The sequence below is a fragment of the Dipteris shenzhenensis genome, chromosome 3, assembly GCF_047967505.1.
Source record: "Dipteris shenzhenensis isolate YYH24624 ecotype China chromosome 3, Dip_SZ_1.0, whole genome shotgun sequence".
Taxonomy (NCBI): domain Eukaryota; kingdom Viridiplantae; phylum Streptophyta; class Polypodiopsida; order Gleicheniales; family Dipteridaceae; genus Dipteris; species Dipteris shenzhenensis.
In genome coordinates, this window is record NC_141598.1 from 46,749,582 (window position 1) to 46,775,001 (window position 25,420).

Below are 25,420 nucleotides of genomic sequence, written 5' to 3' on the forward strand. Positions count from 1 at the left end.
GGCGAGTGTTAGTTTCAATGCTTACAAAAGCGACCTATATAGGAATGAGAAGTTGGACTTGTATGTGTGTATGTGTGTAGAGAGGGAAGATAGGGAAGTGGACGTTTGTACAAAAAGTGTGTGTGGGAGTCAGCGCTACACACGTTCTTGTGTGTGTATGAAGGAGGTGACAGACTTGACCGACTAACCGGCAGCCATGGAAGCAGCTGCACCATGCTCCTCTCCCTTTCGCCCATGCAAACCCCCCGAATATCCCCCCCCTTATCCCCCCCTTCTCCTCCCCCCTCAATAGCTTCTTCTCATCCTCCCTCACTCCTCCTCCTCCTCTCTAATTCCTCTCTCACTCCCTCTTCTCCCCCGGATCTGCAGCCTTTGCCCGCAATTCTCTCTCCCTTCACCATATTTAGCCTGCCCAATTCCAGATCCGCCTCCCCATTGCACCTTCCACACTCGCTTTTCGCTTCTCTTCTCCCCTGTAGCCCGCCCTGCCAATCCTGAATTCCCGACGTACTTTTACTTTGATCTGTTTCGCATGCTTGCCAATTGAAGGTCGCTCACCCGATCTGCTTCTTGGTGGAGTTACAACAATCCTAAATTGGCCGACGTGAAAACTCTGTTCAACAAATTCGCCAGGCAATTTGTTATCCTTTTCCTTCTGGCAGTGCCCTGCCGTTCAGAAAACTTTGATTTTGCAGCCCTTTGTCACAGAACATTTAAAAGTAGAAGAGCTATTGGGATCCTTACATTTATTTTCTTCAGATTGGTCATCATGACAAATCACGAGGAGACGAATGTAGCTGTCATTATGATCGGTGGTCCAACCAAAGGTAATGCGGCGGAAAGGATCCCTCAGGTGTTCTTTGGAAATTGAGATACATGCTAATTTTTATAGCTCATGATCTGTCAGGAACTAGATTTCGCCCACTTTCGCTGAATCTTGCAAAACCGCTTTTCCCCTTGGCTGGGCAACCAATGGTACATCATCCAATTCTCGCTTGCAAAAAGGTGAGGATGATTAGTTGCTATGGATAAAGGAAGAGGGAGGGCAGATCCCAGCAGTCTCAAATTTACTGTTTTGATCTGCAGATACCAAATCTGGCGCACATTTACCTCATTGGATTCTATGAAGAGCGTGAATTTGCACTGTACGTGTCAGCAATATCGAACGAGCTCAAAGTGCCTGTAAGGTAAGGAACTTTGTGCGAGATAGATAATCGAAGTGAATTAAGTTTTAAGACGTTTCGATTGGGTGATTTCAGGATATCACCAATTGTATCAAGAAGCTGAAGGAATAACAATGTTAACAACGTAGATCTGCTTGTGCTTCCTATGACATTGTAATAGTCTCTGCTTGTCTTGGCCATAGCAGTGAGACTGTATCGTTGGCTACCCAACCTTTTTGGAAATGACTGTAACTTCGCTAAATCTGAGCTACCAGCTTAGTGAACCAACTGTCTGGTGTAAAACCTTATCAGTTTGATTATTTACTTATGTTGTTTGAGGGTACGAGTGTGAAAAGGGTTTAGATATCTTGATTTCGTTTGTATAACGTGCAATATAACGTTTTAGCGAGTGCTTTCGTAAAAAAGAGATGAAATAGAAATAGCACGGACAGATCTAACCTAACAAGCAAAGCTTTTGCTAGTCTACATTATGGCTTGTGCTAATCTACATTAAGGCACCATGCTCTCGTGTGAGTCATGCTCTGGCTGCGTGGGTCATCGTGAAAATTGGCCCTGTGAAAACTGCACCCAAGTATGTGTAGGACTGCACAATCTCCACTGGCTGACTCTGGTATGTAAAGCTATGTCGGTGAAGCACTGCGTAAGAGGTGTTAAAAATCATGACCTTGGTCTTCCCAAGGTTAACCATTAGGTCTCTCTCTCTGCAAAACACCTCTAGGGCATCTAGATGTCTCTGTAGTCCCTCTGCCAAAGATGATAGGAGGACTATGTCATATGCATACAGAAGGATCTGTATCATCAAGTCTGCTAGTGGTGCTCCATCGCCTCCTAGCCTTGCGGATTATCTTTTTTAGGCCGACAATGAACCATGCGGTCATCTACTTATCATTTGGGCGAGGCTCGCATTTGCAATTAGGCACTTCATTCGGCCCAAATATGTGTGCAATTCTTCCTTGCGGCCTTGTTCGATCTTGCCAAGTTGGGAGTGCCAGATTGTCTTGAAGGCGTTTCATTTTTAAACCGCCTCTTAAATTGGTTAGGGAATAGGGTGCCCATGTGGCTCACTCCTCCACTAGAAGGTTGAGGTACCATTCAGAGACTTCATCTACCAAGGCCATAGGGAACCAAGCAGCTTTGGTTTCGTCTTATTGATCTCCTCTAGCTCTACAAGTAGCAGCAAAGAGTAGGAGGAATCTCTCGAAATCACCTCGGCCCTTGTACTTTGGAAGTTCAAGCTTTCCCAGGGATCTTCTTCCATGATTGTTATGTTATCATTCATTCAAGCTGCAGGGAGGCTAAAGAAGTTTTCTTTATCCCCTAAGGTCTTCATCATAACAACAACGCTCTTCCATGTTGTGGATTGGAGGAGTAAGATGGATTGGATTGATTGCAGGGGGGGGGGGATTCAGGGAGGAGGATTGTTTTAGAAATTGACCGGGTTGTAATTGTATGAACACTTGTTGAGAGGTTGATTGACACCTTTTCATATCCAAAAGTTAAATTTCGTGTGTTAAATGGGGCTAGAACTATGCTAGTGTATTAGAGACTATCGTGCTATAGAATGTACCTAGGATCATCCCCTTTGAGAGTAAGAATGTGTTTGTATGCACAAGGTTATGGGCAAAAGGTATGAGCAAATCAGTTAGCCCTCATGAAAGTGCAAATTAATCGAGTGTGTCTATGAACGATGTAATCTCATCAATGTAGAGCCCAAGAGAGTCGGTGAGAGAGGGAATCCCTGCTTTACTCCGATCGTGCTCTCAACCCAGTCTGATAGGTCTCTTGGGACACGAACTCTCCCTCTAACTGACTCGTATAGGCTGACCACCCCCTAGATCAAGACCAGGGTCAGATGGCTTTCCACTCGAATTCTTGCAAGGAGTTTTGGGACTGCACAGGAGAGGCCTAAAGGACATGGCAAATGTTGCTGTTGCTAGGGGATCTCTCTCCCCTGACATTAACGTGGGTCTAGTCAAGCTGTTTCCCAAGCGATAATCATGGTTGAAGTTCAGGGATTGGAGGCCTATAACAATGTTGAATGCTTCATACAAGGTGATTGTCAAGGCGCTGGCACTCAAAACAGAGATATTTGCTCACATATTGTTCACCTTGAATAGTTCGGGTTTGTTAAGGGCTGACATCTTTGATAATATCTTAAATGTCTCCCTAGCATTGGATCATGCATGTTATTTAGGGAAAAAATACTCTTTGGCTTTGACCTTGATAAAGCCTATGACAGAGTGAGATGGGAATTCATCCTCAAAGTGTTGGCTAGGCTGGGGTTTGGTTTGCAGTTTACACAAATGGTGGCTACCCTATTCAAAAACGCTTCAGCTATTCTGTGCCTTAATGGGCGACGATCCGTAGGTACTTATGCTTTGTGGAGATCATCCTGTAGTCTCCTGATCATGTGGGATCGCAGGATAGTGTCAAAGGCCTTCCGAAAGTCTACAAAACAAGTGTAGACTTTTTGGTGTCTCGACCTCGCCTCCTCAATGATAGCCCTCAAGGTGAAGGTGTGGTCTAGAGTGGAGTGCTGTCTCTGGAAACCTGCCTGCCCTAGAGCCTGCTGCCCATGTGCCTCCGTATGGCTGCTGATCTCTTGGATAAGTGTGCCAACACCTGGGTCTATGATGGGTATAGGTGGTTTCCCCTCCGATAGAAACCCCCAACCAATGGTGGGATCCCCCCCTCAGAATGAACTGATCACCTCGTCCATTCTACGAATGAGGAAGGCCCGCCGCTTACGACGTGTCAGTCGTCGTGAAACCCGTTGTGCCTCGGATGATGTCAGGTGGCCATCATCATACCAAGGGTTCTGTGGCATCTTCCCTAGTGAGGCATGTGTAGATCGAGTCGTGGGGAAGGACCTGATGGCTGCGTCCATGACTGTTGTGGAAAGGGTGTCTTAGGTGTGGGCGAGGTCTACAACATCTCCAAGTAGTAGAGCTGGAAGTCCCTTCGCCAAGTTGCTCACATAGATGGGGTCTAGGGCACGATCAAAGTGAATCTGTACACGAGTGGATGCGGGGGGGACCCTCTCTATGGCTGGCATAGTGGTAGAGATATAAAAAGCTAGGTATGAGTGATCAGCACCGAGTGGGGGAGGGGTCACAATAAAAGCATATATCCGTGAGGTAAAGGCCAAGGAGCCCAATAGATAGTCCACTGTGCTTGTCCCTCCGCCATGTGGGAAACAAGTGAGACCACCGGATGATGGCCATCTTTGTAGACCATTGTAAATGATCAAATCATGAACAGCCCCTAGCTCAAGTACATGTCATCCATACTCTTTCACATGTGATGCATCTGCAAAGTGTCTCACTATCCCGAGCAGCTGCATCTAGTTCTGGTACTATGAGGGAATCCGATGCAAAATCCAGTAGGCCCACCTGCCTATTCCTTGTGCGAGCATTGAAGTCACCAAGAAGAAGGATGTCCCCCTGCTTGGAGAATTCAGTGATATCATCTTGAATCGACTCATATGGAATGTGCCCTTCTGTGTTGACCTCACGTGCATAGGATGAAGTATCTGAAGGGAAATAACACACTGCTATGAGAATCGGTCGTGCGTCTGGTAGCTGGACTCGTATCTACATGTGTCGCGCATGCTCCTCTTTCCGTGCGACTGATATGAGAGGTCTCATGTGTGATCTAAAGAGGATAGCCACTCCCCCCGAACCCTGCACACCAGTGTCACTCCTCATCTCCTTCCTATGAGATGACTCCCATGTATATCCTGTCACGGTGGGCAGTCCTCTCTCTGGGCTTTCACATGTCTCAGTGTAGAAGACCATGTCTCTGTTAGTGTATGTCTCCGAGAAACCACGTGGATCGACCAGAGTGTGCCATTGCAATTCCACACTGCAATTTTCAGTCCACATTGTGTCCCTCTGGCCCGACACCGTCATAATTCACCCTCCTCTTTCTCTTCCTTTTCTTCCTTCTCCCCCCGGTCCTGATCTCCTCTCTCTCGGATGATCACCCTACCATCTCTGTATGCAGCCCATTTCCCTGCTTCTCTCGCTGCCATTATGTGTACCATATCTACTCTCCGGTGTTCCTGCTGTAGGAGGGTGAGGTCATCGTCTAGGTAGATCCGGGGTCCTTTCAAGGTCAACCTTGTGCTCATGAGGGTCTTCCTATCCATGGCTGTTTGGAGCTTCATCACAAGTGGCCTTGTGGGTGCATCGGGCTTACCAACTCTCCAAGCTGTCTCACATGTCAGGTTCACACCCATTTTGGTGATCAAAGCATTTACATCTGCCATAGGAGTATCTCCTACTGTGAGGCCTCGGACTAAGACATTTAGGGCTTTACTGTTTCTCCTTTTATCCTCCTCTAGAGCATATGAAATGAACTCTTTCTTGGGGACAGCAGTGCCTTTCTTGACCACATCGCTCCATTCCAAGATTGCAGCCTCTCCTTTCTTGATTTTCAGCATGTTTACCCTTCATAGTGTCTTGCAAGAAAGCCAAGTCTTTTCTGAGTTTTTCATTCTCAGATTTCAGTTCATTTATGATCTTGCATCCTTCTTCTAACGTCCCCTTTGCCCCTTTGAGCTGCTTCATTTGCTCCCTAATGGTGTTCAGCTCCTTGTGTAGGGATGGCTGGAGCGCCCCTTCATCTCCGTGTGTGTTTGCTTTCAGTTTTGCATTCTCGTCTTGAAGAATAATCACCTGAGCTTCCAAGCTCTCTATCTTGGATGTTAGAAAACTGTTTTTCACGTCCATATCCCGCATCATATCCATCTGCATTTTCCCAATATGGCCTAGTACTAGTAGTAAGTCAAAAAGCGACACTCTTCATAAATCTGCGTGAGATACATATACTTAAAAGAGCTTGATAGCAAGATTCCAGTTTATAGATAGGGCATACAGTTGGATGATCAAGTCATCACAGATTACATCGTTGGCTGATTGATTCATCACAAATTACATTGTAGCCAAATGTTTGCCCAGATCTTATCTTGAGCTTAGTAGCCTGTCTACTACTCTACCACTATGTAGAATCATGTGATAATTGAAAGCACTAGCAAATGGAATTTAAGGTGACTAGAATAAATTCCAGGTTTCCCTGATGTGTGTTGTGTTGTGAGAGTTGCATAGCTGGTTGAAATAGGCCTAGGAGATTTCAGGGTCCAGAGGGTTCCCATGTTCAAAAGGGGACAATTGGATGTACCAGGTACCTAGTGATTTGTGCCTGAGCGGCTTGGTGTATTTGGTGGGTTCGTGAGACAGCGTTTGACAGTGCCATTGAAGGATAGTACTGTGTTTGTACTTGCGTACTGGTTTGGTGCTTGGAGGGCAAGGATGAAGCGGGGCCGGACATGAAGCTGCCCAGTATGTTCGTATCAGGATTGGATTGGACATACTTGTCAATATGTCTTGACTCTTGAGAGCTTCTGAAAGGGAGCAGATGGATTGGATATGTCTTTGGGTCATTGTAAGCCCACAGTGAGGGGGTGTTGGAATAAGAGGTCCATTGTCTCACCTGTAAGTCCCCATATGAGGAGAGTACAGGGACATGGTGCCAGTGTAGGAATGGGGGGGCATGAGAGGCTGCTTTGTGTGCATCAGGTTTGGATGCCATATGGGCAGATCTAGATGGAGATCCACAAGCCAGGCTGCTACACTGTCCAGTTTAAGGTCTGTCAAAGGTAGGGCAAACCTGTGGCTGCATACAGCAGGTATAGACTGTACAACAGCAGGTATGGAAGGTACAGCTGCAGCTATGGAGGCCAGGACTACATGTCTGGTGCAGCAGCAGGTACGGAACTGCAGTACAGTGGTACAGGGCCTTAAATAGTCCAGGAAGACTGCAGCACGTCGGCAGCTACATAGACCTCCAGTTGGCAGTCCAGGAGTGGGCAGACTGAAAGTCTGCAGTGCTGCAGATATATGCACATGGCACATTTGGGTAGGATCTGCAAAGACTGGGTTGGCCCAGTCTGTAGCTGTTCGGGTCAGACCTGACTGGGTCGGCAGGTCTGCTGACTGGGTCTGCCAGTCAGGGGTTTCCCAGCCTTATAAAAGGCCCCATCCAGGGGCAGATTAGTAGTTCCGCGTTGAGGCAGCTCTCACCCATCACGCAGCATCAACAGGTGCATACCTACAGCCAGTAGCAGAGCACCCTGTACAAGATGGTATAGTTAGAGGAACTCTCATCATTAGGAGCAGTACACCTGCTCACCATAGAGCATCCAAGGCAGGGGATTGCTGTAGGTTTTTGGGATCTTTGTGGGAGCTCTCTGTACGAAGTGTTCGTTGGAATGGTCACCTCCCCATCTGGGAGCCCCCGAATGAGGAGAGCATGGGGGAGGTGCACCAAGGTATGTTATAGATACTATGTCGGCAGTGTTTGCGCCTGCCACATGGGCTGACAGCAAAAGCAAGGCTGCCACATGTACAGCACAGCTGCTACGTGGGCAGGACCCAAAGATGTACCTGGTTCCTCGAGGATTTTGGGTCAGACTCTGACACATGGCAAGCTCTGGAGGCTGCTCAGCAGTTGTACGGGCATGGACTTCTAAAGTTCATTTTCAGCCCTGGGTCTTGGCATATTTTCTGCACATGACCAGATCGTCTGGATGATGGCAGATGGTACTTCCCCAGTTCCATCCATTTAGCCCCTTCTCTGTGCCACCCTGTGGTCTCCATTGCCTTGCGTGGGACCTGCTTGCATCCATTTTTCTAAGCTTGTTGAGGTAGGCCATGTACCGGCATAATGCCTCCCCCTCAAGATGTAACATCCCTGTCTCTGCAAGCAGGATGAGTTATAAAGTTTGGGCTTTAACCCCCAACTCACTGATGAGAAAACGTTTGTGGATAGTCTCTTTCCGTTTCCAATGTGCCCTGGATAGTCCAGGTGCCCATGCTGGGCCAACCGTAGAGCACTACTCTTTGTACAAGTATGTACAGAAACTTTCTCATTTCACAGCCCTATAGATGTGCCTTCTTGCATTTATTTTGAAAGCTGTATAATGTCTTCAACCCTCCCATGACTCTTCTTTCCACACATGCATTCCACCTTAGTTGTCCCCAAACTCAAGTCCCAAATATTTGATGAGGTGGCTACATCCAGGGGCCATATGCTTGTTTCGTGTCCCGGGGGAGAAAGAAAGAAAGATGTATTAACGTCCGCGGGAGGCCTCGCGGGCCTATGGGACAAAAGTGCGGGAACAAAGTAAACTCATACAAGCCACAGTGGGCTGGAGCGAAGGGCTCGCTAAGGCCCTCGCTGAGTACTAGAAAACACATAAACTGAAATGTTAATGTAGTACAAGTAAGAGCTCCAAGTGGGAGTATGTATAGCGTCTTTCTAGGAGTGCATGAAGCCCCTCCAAAATTATTACATGGCATTGTTAGATTTTGAGTAGTGTGGTGTGAACACACCCTTGGGGCACATTTCCCTTGGAGTTAGGAGGTTTCCCCTAGGGTAAGATTCCTTTGTAGAGGATATATTACTCATTTTGGTCTTTATTTGTAACACCACTCTTGCATTCTCAATACATTTTCACTCTTTGCATTCTCATTTTGGTCTTTCTTTGTAACACCGCTCTTGCATTCTCAATTGGTCTTTCTTTGTAACGTTACTCTTGCATTCTCAATACATCTGCACCCTAGGGTTAGCTTCCTTTGTAGAGGATGTATTCCTCATTTTGATCTTTCTTTGCAACACCACTCTTGCATTCTCAGTGCATCCCTCTCCTCTCACCCCCATTTCGAACATTTGGTATCAGATCCCTACTGCTCTTCTAGGTCAAGCTTGTCCTGCCTCAAGAGAAGGTCCTCTAGCGTCTACGTTTCAAGAAAAATGCTTGATGGAAGCCAATTTGGTGCGCCATGAAATAAGGGTGGAATTGACTTCTGGTTGTTGATACAATCATTTGTATTCGAGTTCTGCTCCTCGTTCCGCCTGCTAAGGGGCATACACTGTTTTGTTGCATTGCACAGCCTTGCAAGCTGATGCTGCTTGTTTTGTCCTCACAACTGACTCATGCATTATCTTCTCTGTATTATGTGAAGAGCTAAGTATTGTGCGAGACCTGTTTCTTGGCAGACATATACGTGAGGGATGCATTTCTGCAAAATGCATTAGAATGCTTTTCCTAAGGATGGATTAGTGAGAGCTGACTGGAAATTACAGCTCATTGATAGTGAGGACACCATCACTTGGGAAGCATCTTGATTTTGTGACCTCCATTGATGATCACTTCGTATTTGCTTGGGTGTACATTTTAAAACCAAGATCTGAGGTATTTATGGGTTTTCAACATTTGTTGCAAGGCTTGATGAAACAGGTTGCAAAGTTCAAACCCTCCGTACAAAACAAGGGGGGAGGGGGGATACATGTCCAGGCGTATTGGGATGAGAAAGGTATTAAGCATCAGTGTACAGTGCCATACACACCTCAGCAAAATGGTGTTGCTGAGAGGAAGAATAGGTCTCTGATGGAGATGGCCAGATGCATGATCAAAGGAAAGAGGTTGCCACACAAGTTCCCAATGGAGGTAATCATGACTGCCGTGCATGTTTTGAACAGATGCTCCACAAAAGCTTAAAAAACCCTCATGCCTTCTGAGGCATGGTATGATAGGAAACCCAAAGTGGACTACTTTATGGTGTTTCGATGCTTAGCCTATGCACATGTGCCTCAGCAGATGAGAGGCAAATCGAATGACAAAGTTGCCAAGTGCATTTTTGTTGGCTATAGCAATAAGAGTAAAGGCTACCGCCTTTAGTCCTTGACACAGGATTTTTGTTAGTAGAGATGGTGGTTTCTGAAAAACTAAGATCTGAATGAGCTTGAAAAACAGCTATAGATAGGCTGATGGTTGCACCCACTGACAGTGGACAGTAGTTCAGAACAGCCAGTGGAAAATCAGCAAATGCAACACGAACAGCAGTATAGCGCCAGGTCAGGTCAATGATCAGCCCAAGCATAGAGCAACATCAATATACAAACACGGACATATGTGGTATCGGCTGGTGTGTCTCCACCCAACTGTATTTTCCCTAGGATGACCCCCAGCTAGAGGTCAGGCAACCTCCAACCATAGTCCATCCCAGGTAAGACTACGCGTCCTGTACCACGCAGCCCCATTTGCACACAGATGTTAAGGAGACACAGGCTTGGACTGGCTCTCAACCTAGCTGGGTATTCTCAGAAGGTCCCACTCCTGAGAATGCCCCAAATGAGCAAGGGCTCTCACTTATATAGATGTAGGATGTGTTAGATGTCTCAAGCCTAAGACTCCCCTTAGTGTACCAAAGGTACTACGTGTCGTAATCGTCCCATGGTTTGGACACATGACTATAGGTTAACCTGACCTCCATGACACTAGCCTAGTTATGTCCATGTGTGGACATAACATTCTCCCTCCCTTAAACAGAGAAGGATTGAGATATATTATATAAATTTTGGGAATTGGGGTTGAAGAGGATCAACACTTTCGTAACTGCTATCCTCATTTGAATGATCTTTCCATCTAACCTTCAGCTTTAGAATAGTCCTGTTCCTAAGCTGTCATTCCCTATAATCCAGATGGCATTTTGGTTCATGAGGTATGGGCAGATCTTTCAATCTTATGAGTTAATCCTCATAGACCAAGTTATCACCCAAAGCCTCTTTCAGTCTGCTGACATGAAAGTCTGGATGTACCCAAGCTCTGTTAGGTAATTGCAACTTGTAAGCCGTGTCATTGATCTTTTTAATTATAAAAAATTGGGCCACAATAGCAATGAGATACTTTATACATAGGACCAATGCTTGAGAATCTTTTGGGATTCTCAAGTAAAGCGGCTGTCCTTCTGAGAAAACTCAAGGTGACAGCAGTAGAGCTCACCTTAACGTTCTGTAAGCCAACTACCCAAAGGGGCTCTAGGCATTCATACATCAGCATGAATGGACTGTTTCGGGTTGCTGAATGCTTAGTACTAGTGTAAGGAAATTCCAGCAAAGGAAGATAATCTTCCTTTGCTGGAAGATTATCTTCCTTTGCTGGAAGATTAATCTTCCTTTGCTGGAAGATTATCTTCCGAATTAGACCTCCTTAGGGAGACATAAGCTCTCTTAGCATGGCTTCCAAAGTCTGATTAACGAGCTCATTTGTCCATCCAATTCTGGATGATTAGCCAAACTCATGGTGAGCTGAGTATCCAATTTATTGAATACAGCCCTATAATCCAGATGGCATTTTGGTTCATGAGGTATGGACAGATCTTTCAATCTTATGAGTTAATCCTCATAGACCAAGTTATCACCCAAAGCCTCTTTCAGTCTGCTGACATGAAAGTCTGGATGTACCCAAGCTCTGTTAGGTAATTGCAACTTGTATGCCGTGTCATTGATCTTTTTAATTATAAAAAATTGGGCCACAATAGCTATGAGATACTTTATACATAGGACCAATGCTTGAGAATCTTTTGGGATTCTCAAGTAAAGCCGCTGTCCTTCTTAGAAAACTCAAGGAGACAGCAGTAGAGCTCACCTTAACGTTCTGTAAGCCAACTACCCAAAGGGGCTCTAGGCATTCATACATCAGCATGAATGGACTGTTTCGGGTTGCTGAATGCTTAGTACTACTGTAAGGAAATTCCAGCAAAGGAAGATAATCTTCCGAAGTAGACCTCCTTAGGGAGACATAAGCTCTTAGCATGGCTTCCAGAGTTTGATTAACGAGCTCATTTGTCCATCCAATTCTGGATGATTAGCCAAACTCATGGTGATCTGAGTATCCAATTTATTGAATACAGCCCGTCAGAAGCCTAGCAGGCTCAGCATCTTTGTCATTGACTATTTCATTCAGCAAGCTATATAGGCGAAATAGCTTCTCAACAAACAAATGAGCAAGCTGGGTAGCTGTAACAATCTCTCTTATATGTATGAATCTAGCCAATATGGTGAGTCGGTCAGAGATTACCCAAATTGCATCATGCCCACGAGAGGTTCGTCCACACATCACGAGTTGATGTGAATGGACACGACAAAAATCGTGTCTTTTCATGTGCTTGGGCAGTCCCAAAACCAAGGGATGCACCTTTTCCACCATCGGATACACCTTTTGATGAAAAGTCTTGACTCCTCACCCAAGGGACACACCCCATCGTGGCAAAAAGGACACACCTATTCATGTGGGGACACCCCTTTTAAAAACAGGGACACACCCCTTCATGAAAAGGTGCACCTATTCCAAGGGTCACACCCCTTCGAATAGGCACACCTTTTGGAACCAAGTACCTTATAAAAAGGGTACCTAGAGGGGTTAAAAAGGAAAACCCAGCCCCAAACCTTAGGTCTACCCTAGATTACCCAAGGGTCAAATAAACCCACCCTTTAAATTTTTTGGGCAACCACCCAACGTAGGCAGCACAAACTAAAAGACAAAAGGGACAATCCATTTCAACGCCCGTACAGATTTTCGTCAAACAAGTTGGCCTGCCTGCGCAGCCCCTGCCCTCGCCATTTCGCTGCCCTGCTCCCCTCGCCATATGCAGCCCCTAGTCTCGCCAGTTTTCGGCCCTGGTTCGCTGCCAGCCTGCAGCGCTAGATCAGCGTCAGCTTGCCATATCTGTCGCAAATCAGCCTTGGAAACCAGCAGCCTGGTTTCGCCAGCCTCTATCGTGATCCAGCCTGCAGCCTTGGAAGCCCTTTATCGCGATACAGCATTGGATACCAGCAGCTTGTTTCTGGTAATCAAGGTCAACGACAGTCTCAAGATCCCCAGAAGTCTTAGAAATCGTATGCTGGATTCCAACAGAAGCGCTCCTTCAAGGATCGCGCCTCTTCTTCTTCACAAAGTCATCACCGACATCCCCAATATAAAGGTGCGGCCATTGACAAGAAGAACAACTCCAGCACAAAAGGATTTTGTACCATCTGTACAGGCGACCATAGATGGTTCGAATGTCCCAAGCGACCAAAGCAAAATTCCAATATGGAACCTAGCACTTCCCAGACAGAAGATGCTACCCCAGCACAAGACAAGAAAGGCAAAGCTGTTCGAATGGCAAATACCATCCACCTGAGCCTTGCCAGCAACCCCGAACCTTTCCTGGCCACTCAAGTACTTTGTGTTCAAGGATCGATTCGTGGAACAACGGTCACTATCCTCATCGACAGTGGCTGCTCTAGCTAGTTCTATGGTCGACAAACTTCGGTTGACCACCAGTCCTAGTCTCATGGACTATCAGATTGAACTCGCAAATGGAATTACTTTCTTGTGCAACACCAGGATCAAAAACTTGTCTTTTCGCATCTAACATTATACGGACAAGTTGAACTTCGACATCATGCCTCTTTCTCGGTACGATGTCATACTTGGACAACAGTGGCTCTATGACTATGATCCATCAATCAGTTTTCGCAGCCATACTATCCAGTTTGTCCACCAGGGAAAACTTATTGAGCTAACTGGTTCTAGGGACTCTCCTTCAACCCCAGTTGCCTCTGCCCTACAAGTAAAGAAGTGGGTTCGTAAACGTCAAGTAAAGACTTCACTTCTGTTGGTTATGGCAGTAGAGGAGACACCAACAAAGGATCCTGCTGAATACCTCAACCAACCTTTTTTCCAGCCCTACCTGGATATTTTTCCACAGGGATTGCCAAAGCAGTTACCACCTCGACGACCAGTGGATCACCCAATCGAACTTATTCCCAGCAGTAATCCACCATCGAAACCTCCTTATCGGGTTTCTTACACTCAAAATGAAGAAATCCAAAGACAGGTGACCGAGCTACTCGACAAAGGTCACATTCGGCCGAGTCGCAGCCCTTTCGGATCTCCTGTACTACTTGTGGAAAAAAAGAATAAGTCAATGCGCCTTTGCATCGACTACCGAGTCCTCAACAAGCTCACTATCAAAAACAAGTATCCATTGCCTCGCATCGATAACCTCTTCGATCAACTTCTACATGCAACACAATTCTCAAAGATTGATCTTCATTCAGGTTATCATCAAATTCGCATACGAGAAGGCGATGAGTACAAGATAGCTTTTCGAACAAAGTATGGATACTATGAATGTTTGGTCATGCCTTTTGGGTTAAACAATGCCCCGGCCACATTCATGACACTCATGAACGACATCTCTCATGAACGATATCTTCAGGCCTTTCCTCAATAAGTTCGTCATCTTTTACCTCGATGACATCCTCGTTTCCAGCAGATCCCTACATGAGCACAAACAACATCTTCACCAAGTTTTTGAAGTTCTCCGCGCAAATTCTCTCTACATCAACATTGACAAGAGTGAGTTCTTCAAGACCCAACTCGAATATTTGGGACATGTTATTTCCGCTCAAGGCATCTCTGTGGATCCCAAGAAGGTCGAGGTAATCCGAAACTCTGGCCTACTCCTAAGAATGTTCATGATGTCCGCTCTTTTCTCGAATTGGCAAACTTCTACCATACAAAGGTCTATCAGTTTTCCGAAATCGCAGCTCCTATGTCCGAATTATTGAAAAGCACAGCAGTTTTTCAGTGGCTTCCCGAAACAGAGTATAGTTTCCAACAACTCAAGCAAGCACTCACTACCACACCTGTTATGGCTATTGCTGACCCAAACCTTCCATTTGAGGTCATGACCGACGCTTCCGACATCGCTACAAGAGCAGTCTTGATGCAAGAAGGCAGAGTTATTGCTTTTGACAGCCGTAAACATATTGATATCCAAACCCGATACCCGGTTTATGATAAGGAGTTTCTTGCCATTGTATATGCTTATCGCTCTTGGAAACATTATCTCATGGGAGCCGACTCGGTGGTCAAGACAGACCATCACTCTCTAAAGTATATCTTTACTCAGCCAGTCATGAATGCTCGTCGACAAGCACGTTGGGTTGAGTTTCTGGCCAACTTTCACATGACCATCGAGTACATTAGAGGACTACGCAATGTAGTTGCAGATGCTCTCAGCAGGTTAACTCTAGCATCAGCTATGGTAATCTCTACATTATCTGTGGATGTTCCGAATTCATTCAAAGGGAAGTATTTCAATGATAAAGACTTCGGCATAGCAGTACAAGTTCTTTCAAAAGATCAACCTTCGACTTCCGAACAGAAGATTTTCTCATCCTATTCTCAATGGACGACCTTCTGTATTATCAAGATCGCGTCTGTGTACCACATGACAAGGATGTTCGACGTCTTTTGTTAAAAGAGCATCATGTGGTTCCTTATGCTGCCCATGCAGGCATCAACAAGACTTATAGGTTACTCAGTGCAACATACTAGTGGCCTTAGATGAAAAGCGACGTCATCAAAATGGTTACATCTTGCTTATCTTGTCAACAAATGAAAGCAAGCCGACAACTTTCAACAGGACTTCTTCAGCCTCTTCCAGTTCCAATTGAAAGGTGGGAAAGTATTTCCATGGATTTCATTACAACACTACCACGATCCTCCAGAGGTAACACTCAGATTATGGTAATTGTTGATCGATTGTCCAGAATGGCACACTTTGTTGCTTGCAAAAGCAGTGCACAGGCTCCGGACATAGCCAAACTCTTCATACAACACATCTTCCGACACCATGGATTGCCCAAGAATATCATATCTGACAGAGATCCTAAGTTTACCAGTCACTTTTGGATTTCACTGTTCGAATCTTTGGGTACAACTCCTTGAGTTTGCTTATAATAACTCTTTCCATAGTGCCATTAGCATGACTCCATTTCAAGCAGCTTATGGACACACTCCGATCGTACCAACGAATTTTGTACTTCAACATCAAGTGGCCCTAGCTGATCAACTGGTTCAAGAAATGCAAGACATTCTACTCCAAGTCAGGGATCATATGCGAAAAGCACAAGAGCGGTATCAACGGTCTGCCAACAAACATAGGCGTCACCTGGAATTTGACACTGGTGACATGGTGCTATTATTTGTAGCCCCACATCTCTATAAGACGGTTAAGTCTGTGTTTCCTAAGTTGTGACCAAGATACTATGGACCTTTCCAGATCGTCAAGAAAAATTCACCTTTAAGTTACAAATTGGAATTACCACCATCATGGGGTAAAATCCATCCGACATTTCATATTTCTTGGCTAAAGACGTGCATTCCAGGCGATGAAGCAGTTCCTCCTGCAGGTGATTATGTTCCAGAAATCAAAGACGATTATGTTCTCCTTATTCCTGAGCGTATTCTGGACCATCGACAGCGAGAGACTCGACATCGACTTATCACGGAATTCCTTGTTCTTCGGCGAGATCTGGACGACTCCGACGCTACTTGGCAATCTGATGAAGACTTACAGCAGTACCCTGACATTTTACAGCAGTATTTTCAGAATTTACAGTGATATTTTCTACATCAGTTCATTATCTCCACCAGGGTCTTATTTTGAGTGGGAGGGGATGTCACGATCTGTGACGTATTCCTTTCTCTATATCTAGACTTATGGATGGTTTGATGAATGGACACTTGTGGAAGGGTATGCCCTTTCGACAGGACACTTCCTATGAGGCACAACCCTTCACAAGAGACATTCCTATTGTAATGTACCCTCTCATCAAGGGTCACACCCTTCACAAGGGGTACACACCTCTTCATGCACATACACTTTGGAGTACACACCTTTTCATGTGCGACTCTTCACTCTCTATATAAGAGAGGCCCAATTGTATGGATGACACACAACAGATACCCTACAGACATTCAAGCAATACAATTATTCCTTGTTCTCTGCTATTTCAGTCTCCATTCTGTTCCTTAGCACATTTCTAAATATAGTAAATCTAGGATTTCTTACAAAGACTACGGAGGGACGAGATGGAGCGCGCAAGGGTCGTTCAGCAGTAGGAACTTTGGAGAGCTTTAGGGTCGTTGTACTGATCTCAGGGCTTTTTTTCCACATCCCTCTTATGTTTAATAGGCAACGTCCTCCCCCCTTTTGTCCCTCCCCCTTGCACCTCAACAGTTACAAATTGATTTTATTTTTTTTTTGTGGTTTTTTGGGAGTAGGGGGGCATATTCTCACACATGTTTAGATATTCTTACGTGCTTACCTCAAGAGAACTCAGGCCTACACTAATTCCTTGCTAAGTGATTTTCTGAACCTAATTGCATTATTGTGAATAGTTTTTAAAACTAGAAAACAATGGTGATTTTTTTCCAGGTATTTGCGGGAAGACAAACCCCATGGTTCTGCAGGGGGCTTGTACAACTTTAGGGATCAGATCATGGAGGATGATCCGGTAAGTTTGTCTGCAGTTTTTGGTGTCATTTGAGGATTGTGTGTAACAATCACAAATTTCCACTCTACCAGCAATTGCATGCTATGTATGCCCAGACTCACCTCGGTTGGTTGTGTCCAGGAAAATATAGTTGTCATGAACTGTGATGTATGTTGCAGTTTTCCATTGTTGGATATGCTCTGTAAGAGACGAATCTTTGGGCATATCAAAATAATTTAATTTTTCATGCTATATTTTGTCATATTCAAGTATCATATGCTCAGCTTTAAGCTGTTTGTCTTAGCAATTAAAACAAAGGTAGAATCTAAAGGTGCACTTTGCCAAAGAAGGGATCAGTGAGGCATATGACACAACTCAGTGGTGATAGTGGTTTTTTAAATCATACCTAAAGGAATTCTATTCAATGTCTTCTCACTCTTACTCATGATCTCGTATATGATGCAGCTGCGCATTCAAAATATGGAGGCATTGGTACTATACTTGTTAAAAAGGTATGCTTGCTTGGTATTTCGATCTGTAAAACAGCCTCATTTGGTTTTTTGGTACATCCCAAGAACAATAATATGCTTGGAAGACCATCCTTCCTATAGTGACTTGCCTTGAGCACACTTCGTAAGCAGTTATCCGCTTGATAAAGTTCTAGGCCTTGTTTTGTTTCATAGGTGTCGGCTGAATCAGCGAGTGAATTTGGTGAGTTGGTTGCGGATCAGGAAACAGGGGAGTTGCTTCACTATGCAGAGAGGCCAGAAACATTTGTAAGCAGTTTTGCTGGTGTCTATTTTTGGAAAATTTAAGATAGACTGCGAGTATCGTCTGTTTTGCTGAAAGGTTCAAAAATATATATTTTGGGCATATTATTCTGAATGCGAAAGTCCTTTAAAGCACAAAATGATATGTTGGACTCAAAATGCCAAATATGTCCCAAATGTAGACACAATAAATCCCTGTGAGTCTGAATTAATTAGTGGAGGGGGAATGTGAGAGGGGCAAATATGAGGTAACAAAATTTAACTGACACGTGTTAAGGGAGCAATGGATGATGATGGCATGACATGCACTGTGCACCTCCTTTGGTTCACGCTCGACAGTCACTAAGCAGGAGAGGAGCTCATGTGATGGATGACATGGGGGAGGGAGATCTCATGGAGTGGGAAAAGGGAGGAGGCATACAGGTGGAGGGGAGGTTGGCAAGATGGCGGAGGCATGTTAAGTAGGTTGGAGGAGAGGCGGAGGACGAGGTGGGTCGAGGTTGCAGGAGAGGCCTAGGTTGTGTTTTGGGGGGAGTGATGAGGGAAAGTAAGTGATGATGGTGAAGAGGAGATCAACCAAGCAGGTGGCCAGGTGGAAAGAGAGGAAACCAGGAAGGCATGAGGATGGAGAGGAGACCAAGCAAGTGTAGGAGATGCTTGAGGCCTTGGGCTGAGGGAGGTGAGGGAAGCGGGTGGGGAACAAAGGGAAAGGAGGTGGGTGGAGAAGAGGAGAAGGATGGTGAGAGCCAAGGGAGGTGGACGAGACACGTGGCCGCCTCCTTGTGACACACAGTTCGCTCTGTCCCTCGCTTCCTCTTGGGCCTGCCACTTTTCCTTCTCTGAATTTTATAATCATGGCATGCTGGTGCACACACCTCCTGAATGTTTTTTTCACATGTGAAATTTTGTTCTGGATTTATATGAAGGTACCAAGAGATTTCATCTTATTTGGTATTGTATTTGTAAGTTAATAATCTTTATGTAAGAGAGACCAAATATGAGTATGATCGTATGTGTGTGATATTATGGATGACGGTAATCCATGCAGAATATGTTACTTCAAAACAAATCTGCTACTTGCGGGGCACATATTGATCCCTCGTCAGAATGAAGTGAGCCACCTTGGTAAGACTGTCAACCACCACAAGATAAAATCATATCCTGTTTGTGTCTGCGGCAGATCAACTATGAAATCCATGGAAACGCTCTCCCATCTGCATGAATGGCTGTAATAGGCCATGTGACTTCACCCATTTTGCCTTACTCACTTGACACAACAAACATTGTGACATACTCGTGAATATGCGTTTTCATCTTTGGCCACATTTTACAAGCTTGTATGTCTTCTCAACGTATAGATGTCCAACGCAAGGTCTATCATGGCATTGATGAATGATCTTCTGCTAGAGATAATCCGATTAGGTACTATGACCTTGCCATTTCTTTTAAGAATACTATCATCTATGGTACATCTTGCATATGTATGGGCTTCCCTAGATGCGAGGTCATCTATAACCCAGGCTTTTATTACAATAGCCTTAGACCAAAGGCTTTCTAATACTATTGTTAGGATTTTTATCATACATGGAAAGATCTACAAGTGATGACACATGGCAGGTGGCCATGCAATGAACCATGGCAAAACAATATAGTTGGTGCCTTCGTGAAGAGTCACCTTTTCTGCTCCAAACGGTTCGCCGGTTTGGTTTCATGAGAATTGTTAGAGTTCTTAATTGGTCTCCAAAACAATATAGTCGGTGCCTTCGTGAAGAGTCACCTTTTCTGCTCCAAACGGCTCGCTGGTTTGGCTTCATGAGAATTGTTAGAGTTCTTAATTGGTCTCTTGGCCATCATCTGGGTCTGCAGGCTTGTGAACATCTTTTATAGGCGGTTTTCCTATATAAGAAGCAGTCGGTTATGGTAGTTTGTGATAGGTCTTGCAGTATGAGTCTTTAGTTGTCTTGTGTGTCTTTGGAAGCCGCAAAAAGCCTGGTAAGGATGCGCAACAATGGAGTTTGTGTCTGAGTCTTTATACAAGTTAATGCAGGTAGTCTTGGTTTTCTTGTTAGTGTCGACTGATTTCAAATCTCTTTACTTCGTGTGATATTTTATGTGGTATTTATATCGGCTCGAGTAGAGAGAAAACGTGCTTGCATGTTGAGAATTCCAACATTGGTATTAGAGCTTATTTCCTGTGAGCTTGTGAAGAGTCTTGGTGAGGATTTGACGAGATATAGAATGCATAGTTGGTCAAAAACTGATAGGTCTGGTAGGAGAGTCTACCATGGTGAAATTCGATGGGAAAAGTTCTCGCTTGTGGAAATTGTTTATGTTGCTTCTTATGAAAAGGGAATTTAGGGAGTTGCTTCAGGATCCGAAAAGAAAGTAAAGTGGCAAACAATCAAGAACGAGAAAATTCAAGCTTGGGAGCTAAAAAACGAGAACGCTCCAGGAATACTAGGTCACTTCCAGCATTTGGATGTGTCAAAATCGGCTACTCAGAATTGGCAAATGTTAGAAATGCTTGCTGCTATAAAGTAAAGAATTCTAAGATAGAGTCGAAACAAGAGCTGTTTGGTCTACACATGGGAGACAACGAATCCATGGGAATACAGCAATCGATGCAATTACTGATGAAGCAACTGCAAGCGCTCAGGTCGAGAGTGGAAGATGACAACGCAAAGGCGATTTTACTAAAAAGTCTACCTCCAAGAGAGTCTGAATTGATGACCATTCGTAAAATTCTGATTCTTTAGATTTCCATGACATGCTGATAAACAAAGAGTGTAGGTCTGAGGCGCTATTTCCTAGAGGCGAGATAGCATATGCTGTAAAAGATAAAGGGAGCCACTCAGTGCCACCAATCCATTTCAGCTGACCGCGCCACCCCGGCCCACATGGGGTGGGAGTGTCCTACTAGTAATTCCTCTACCCGAGATATCTATATTTGTTCCATGCTTTGGAAGCTTTATTTGGAGGCAAAAAATGTGTCTGGAATTCTAGCTTACAATTACCCCGTGTAAGTGGAACCACACTGTTGTTTAATACACCATCTATCTGTAGCCTTCATAAACATATGTGTGGCTTCTCGAATCATCATTATTTTTTTTTTCTGAAAAAACAGTGCTGATTATATTACTTTGAAAAAACAAGATACATAAAAGTCAGTTTTGCAGCTGACGGGGCTGCGTTCACAAATCGGACGCAGCCCTAAGTGGAAACAAAAAGTTCTCTCTCACGGAGGGATCTCGAATCATCATTATGTCCTTGTAGACTTCACAAATAGCGAATGCTACTTGTGAAGCCACCCTTCATGACATCTGAATTTTTATTAGATATTTGCCCAGCGTATTTCTCGTTTAGTGCTAGCCTTCATCATGGCTGAGACTCCGGAGTGCAGACTGAAACTCAGTACGAAGACTCTGTATAAATGGATGCTCAAGTATGTATGGGTGTGTGGATTTGTATGTGTGAGAGCATATTTTTATACTATGGTCTACACCCACTGTTGGGCGCTGATGATGTTAGTGGGGATGTCATAGTAGTTAGTCCATGCTATGCATGATGGAGTTTATGGTTTTCAACCTTATGAGTGACTATCATGAGATTGAAACTGCACTATGTTGTGTTTTTAGAGGATGAGTTTGGGAATGTTCCTGGATGCATCTAGGTATATATTTCTTTGGCCTATAATTCACTATGCTAGGCGTTTCAGTTTACCCTTTTCTATGATTTGAAACTTGATTGGTTCCATTATCCCTTTTGCTTTATTCTCCCTTGAGGGTCTATTTGTCAATGTATGAATACCTCTAAGTAACTCTTTTTTGTCCCTCGTTGGTCTGCAACTATTGAGTAAGTCATCTGTCAAATTCCCAATTCGCATGTTCAAAGAACGAGGTTCGTGTGCCATTGGGTGCTACTTGATATATCAGACGAATGTCCGATATAACCATTGACGGGGCCCACATGTGAGGTGTCATCCTCAAATTTCCATTTCCTGGTTATTGTGACTCTCAACGTTTATAGGATTTTGACTTTTCTAATTTTGTTTTGTTTTTTCCCTATCCTAGGGAAAGCGAACGCATGTTCACAACATTCTAAATACTAAGCATTCCCATACTTGGAAAATCTGTGCAGTAGACTAACATGCGAGTCCCAATCACACAAACAACTAAAAATAAACTGCAATAGTAAGAAAGAAAGCTCCTTGATCAACTATATGATCTTGATTCTTTGGGGTAGACCTCTTTCATCTCGTTATTTTTGTGGCTGACTATGCAACATCCCTCCCCTATGCCGTTATCTACCAAATTCTGCACGAATGTACACGTAATGGTATTTCGCCAACAACCATGGCTGCTCCTGCTTGAGCACTTCCACCCCCCGCTTCCACCCTTGCCATCCCCTCCCCCCCCCCCCCCCCCCCCCCAGCTGCGCCTCTCCTGCCTTCCTTCCACCCTCTTGCTGCTCCTTCCTCCTTCGCGCCTTTCACCTCTGTCCGCCTGCTTTTCTCATGCCTCAGTTGCGTATTTTATCTTCAGCCCTCTACTGTGTTTTAGCTACTGACTAGCCATTGGCATCACCTAGGCACGCAGCATCCCCCTTTCTTCATCCTGGTCTGCATGCAGGGTTTTTCTTGCCCCATTTTGGTGGCTTCTCCTGGACACGAGCTTTGTGGAGTTTGTCCTTTGAGTCTAGGGGCCTCAACGGCGGTTTTTGTGCAGATTTCTCCTGCTCAAGCCCCCAGTTCAAGCCTGTTTTGGGGGTTGCTGCTGTCATTACAGTACCCTTTTTGATCTTTATCTTTTAGCTGCTTTCATAGCTTCCCTTAGCTTCTTTTTCCCCTTTTTACAGCCCTCCCCTTCTCTTTCTCCCTCCTTTCTCCCTCAGCTAGTAGGAGTATTTCTTTGCTTTGTTCGTTGGGGTTCACAAATCCAAGTGGTGACCTTTTCTTTGGTCTGGCTAGAGCGGATCTCATGGCAGCTCCATCGATTCCCACAATTGTTCGGCTTATCAGAGGAAAAACAAATAGTGTAGGTAGCTATTCAGTCTCTCTAGAATATCTGATTGGTGGGCCATATCGTTGACATCATGCCCACGAGGAGCCAGTCGGTAATTGGATCCAAGCGAGCTTTGCGCTAGAAGGTGACCATATTGAGGAGGTTACCATCTATGAGAGAGGGTCTTCTTCCTCCAGCCGAGTTCCCTCGACACCGCCAAGGCCTTGGTGGAGCAAAGTCTCATCTTCCTTGGTCCACACTTGGTGTTCTCATCCCTTGGTACCATGGGTTGACAGCCGACGACATAGACACCACATCATGTGTCACATTTCTTGGCTACGCTCTGTTTCCTGAGGCTCCCCGAAGGAGTATCAGCCTATCTTGTTCTCCATGGAAGGGTGCTTTGACACAGTGCTCGAGTCTCCGTTGACCACAATAGCTACAATTTTGGTAGATGATGGGACCTTGTGCCTTAGGGTGATCGGTGAGTCCCTGAAGATCTTCCTCGAGACACTTGATGGGGGAGAGCTCCGGCAGAGGGTTGAGGTTTCTGGCCTCCCTAGCTAGTGTCTTCATTGTAGACAGATGGGCCATCTGGCATGAGCTTGTCCCAGGGAGTAGGATGGGCCCTTCTATGTCGCAACCTCGCCAGGGCTAACAGCAGGAATTTGTTGAGGACAGAGCTCAACGCCTTCCCATGTAGCAATAGGAGTCGTAGACCCCCTAGGTGGAGTCCTCTAAAGGGGCCTGGACTAGAGGGTGGAGTAGAAGAATTTCGGCAAGAGAGCCACGAAGAACAGCAAGAGGCGAGTTTGTCTTTGGCAACGAGAGCAGCAGTAGATAGAGCATTGGCCTCTCCCCCTTCATAGGGGAAGCAAGCATGTAGTTGTAGGAGCGCAACAAGTGCCACGTGTCAAACCGAGGGGCATCGGTTATGAGGGGTTCCACACCTTTGCACCCTAGCTGTGCTAAGCCCTCCCTCTCTCCCAAAAAGACGGCGGGATGAGAGAGAGGGGTCTCAACCCTTCTTTATATCCAAGGTATCCAATCCACCGACATTGCTTATGGGGATTGGACTCCCACAAATCCACGTGGTAGCGAGTGCCATGGAAGCCCCATCAACACATTTCCACAAGCACCTTGAAAGGTGAGCCAACCAATCAAAGGCCAGCTCAACCAACAAACTGGGGGACATGAGACGGCATGGGGAGGACAAACCAAAGACCTCTTAAAGTGCCAAACATGTGTTAGCACCAAACAAGGCAGTCAGCTACCTGTGCATGCAGCCGCCACCCTATAAAGTCGCCCTTTAAATACCTGCCACGAATCACGACACTTTCGTAGCAGAGTCACACTTCAACTGACCACCATGTAGATCGCGACAGCTCCGCACAGCTCGCGTCGCTGAACAGTCTGCACGGGTCGTCACTTCCCATGTCAGACCAGAGCAAGGACGACCACCATGTGTGACCGCGCGATAGCTGCGTCTTCAAATAGTCCATCAGAACAGCCGTCTTTGATATCACTATAGGAGCGCATTAAGTGCAACGTGTCAAACTGGGGGGCACCGGTTATGAGGGGTCCCACACCCTTGCACCCTGGCCGTGCCAAGCCCTCTCTCTCTCTCTCCCCCCCCCAAAAAGCCGACAGGGTGAGAGAGAAGGGACTCAACCCTCCTTCAGATCCAAGGGATCCAATCCACCCACATTGCTAATGGGATTCCTACAAATTCACGTGGTATCCAACTGTTGGGTGTTGCAAGCAATGGAAGCTCAAAAATGGAAGCACAATGGAGAAAAACGAGATGCTGTAATAGATTGCTGCAAAACTGAAGTGTGGAGGCTCAAGGGAGAGCCAACATAACAAAACCATAGGGCTAACTGCCCTAACTAGACTAAGTGTGCTAACTAACCTAGATGGTACATAAACTAACTGTACCAATAGTCCTAACTGACTATAACTAGGCCTACAAGGCTCATACCAAGGTATAAGTGGCATCTATGGATAGCCCATAAGATAGCCTACAAACCCCCTCCATGGTATGGATTGAAGTATCTTGGACATGGCTCAGGGTACCTAAATATCTAGTGTCATGGTTGCACATGTTCGTCCCGTAGGATATAGCAACAACCTATGACTGTACAAAGTACAATAGATAAAGTTACAAAAGGTACTAAGTTTAAAGCTTGCCGAAAAGCCTCAAACTTAGGTCGAGGTAGAGCCTTCGTAAAAAGATTTGCTAAGTTGTCTTCAGTGGGAACATAAGACAACTCAATATCACTTGCTG

General features: G+C 45.3%; 1 protein-coding gene across 1 annotated transcript in view; it reads left to right on the top strand.

Moving 5' to 3' along the window:
- Window positions 1-555: 555 nt before the first annotated feature.
- The window catches only part of LOC147903896 (uncharacterized), an 88,263-nt gene continuing 63,398 nt past the window's right edge, over window positions 556-25,420 (top strand). The window contains exons 1-8 of the mRNA XM_087372615.1: window positions 556-633; window positions 760-827; window positions 908-1,005; window positions 1,087-1,187; window positions 17,306-17,384; window positions 17,505-17,565; window positions 17,829-17,875; window positions 18,047-18,139. Coding sequence (XP_087228741.1) covers window positions 770-827; window positions 908-1,005; window positions 1,087-1,187; window positions 17,306-17,384; window positions 17,505-17,565; window positions 17,829-17,875; window positions 18,047-18,139 — 537 coding nt within the window. The 5' untranslated portion in view covers window positions 556-633; window positions 760-769. The remainder of the gene's footprint in view (window positions 634-759; window positions 828-907; window positions 1,006-1,086; window positions 1,188-17,305; window positions 17,385-17,504; window positions 17,566-17,828; window positions 17,876-18,046; window positions 18,140-25,420) is intronic.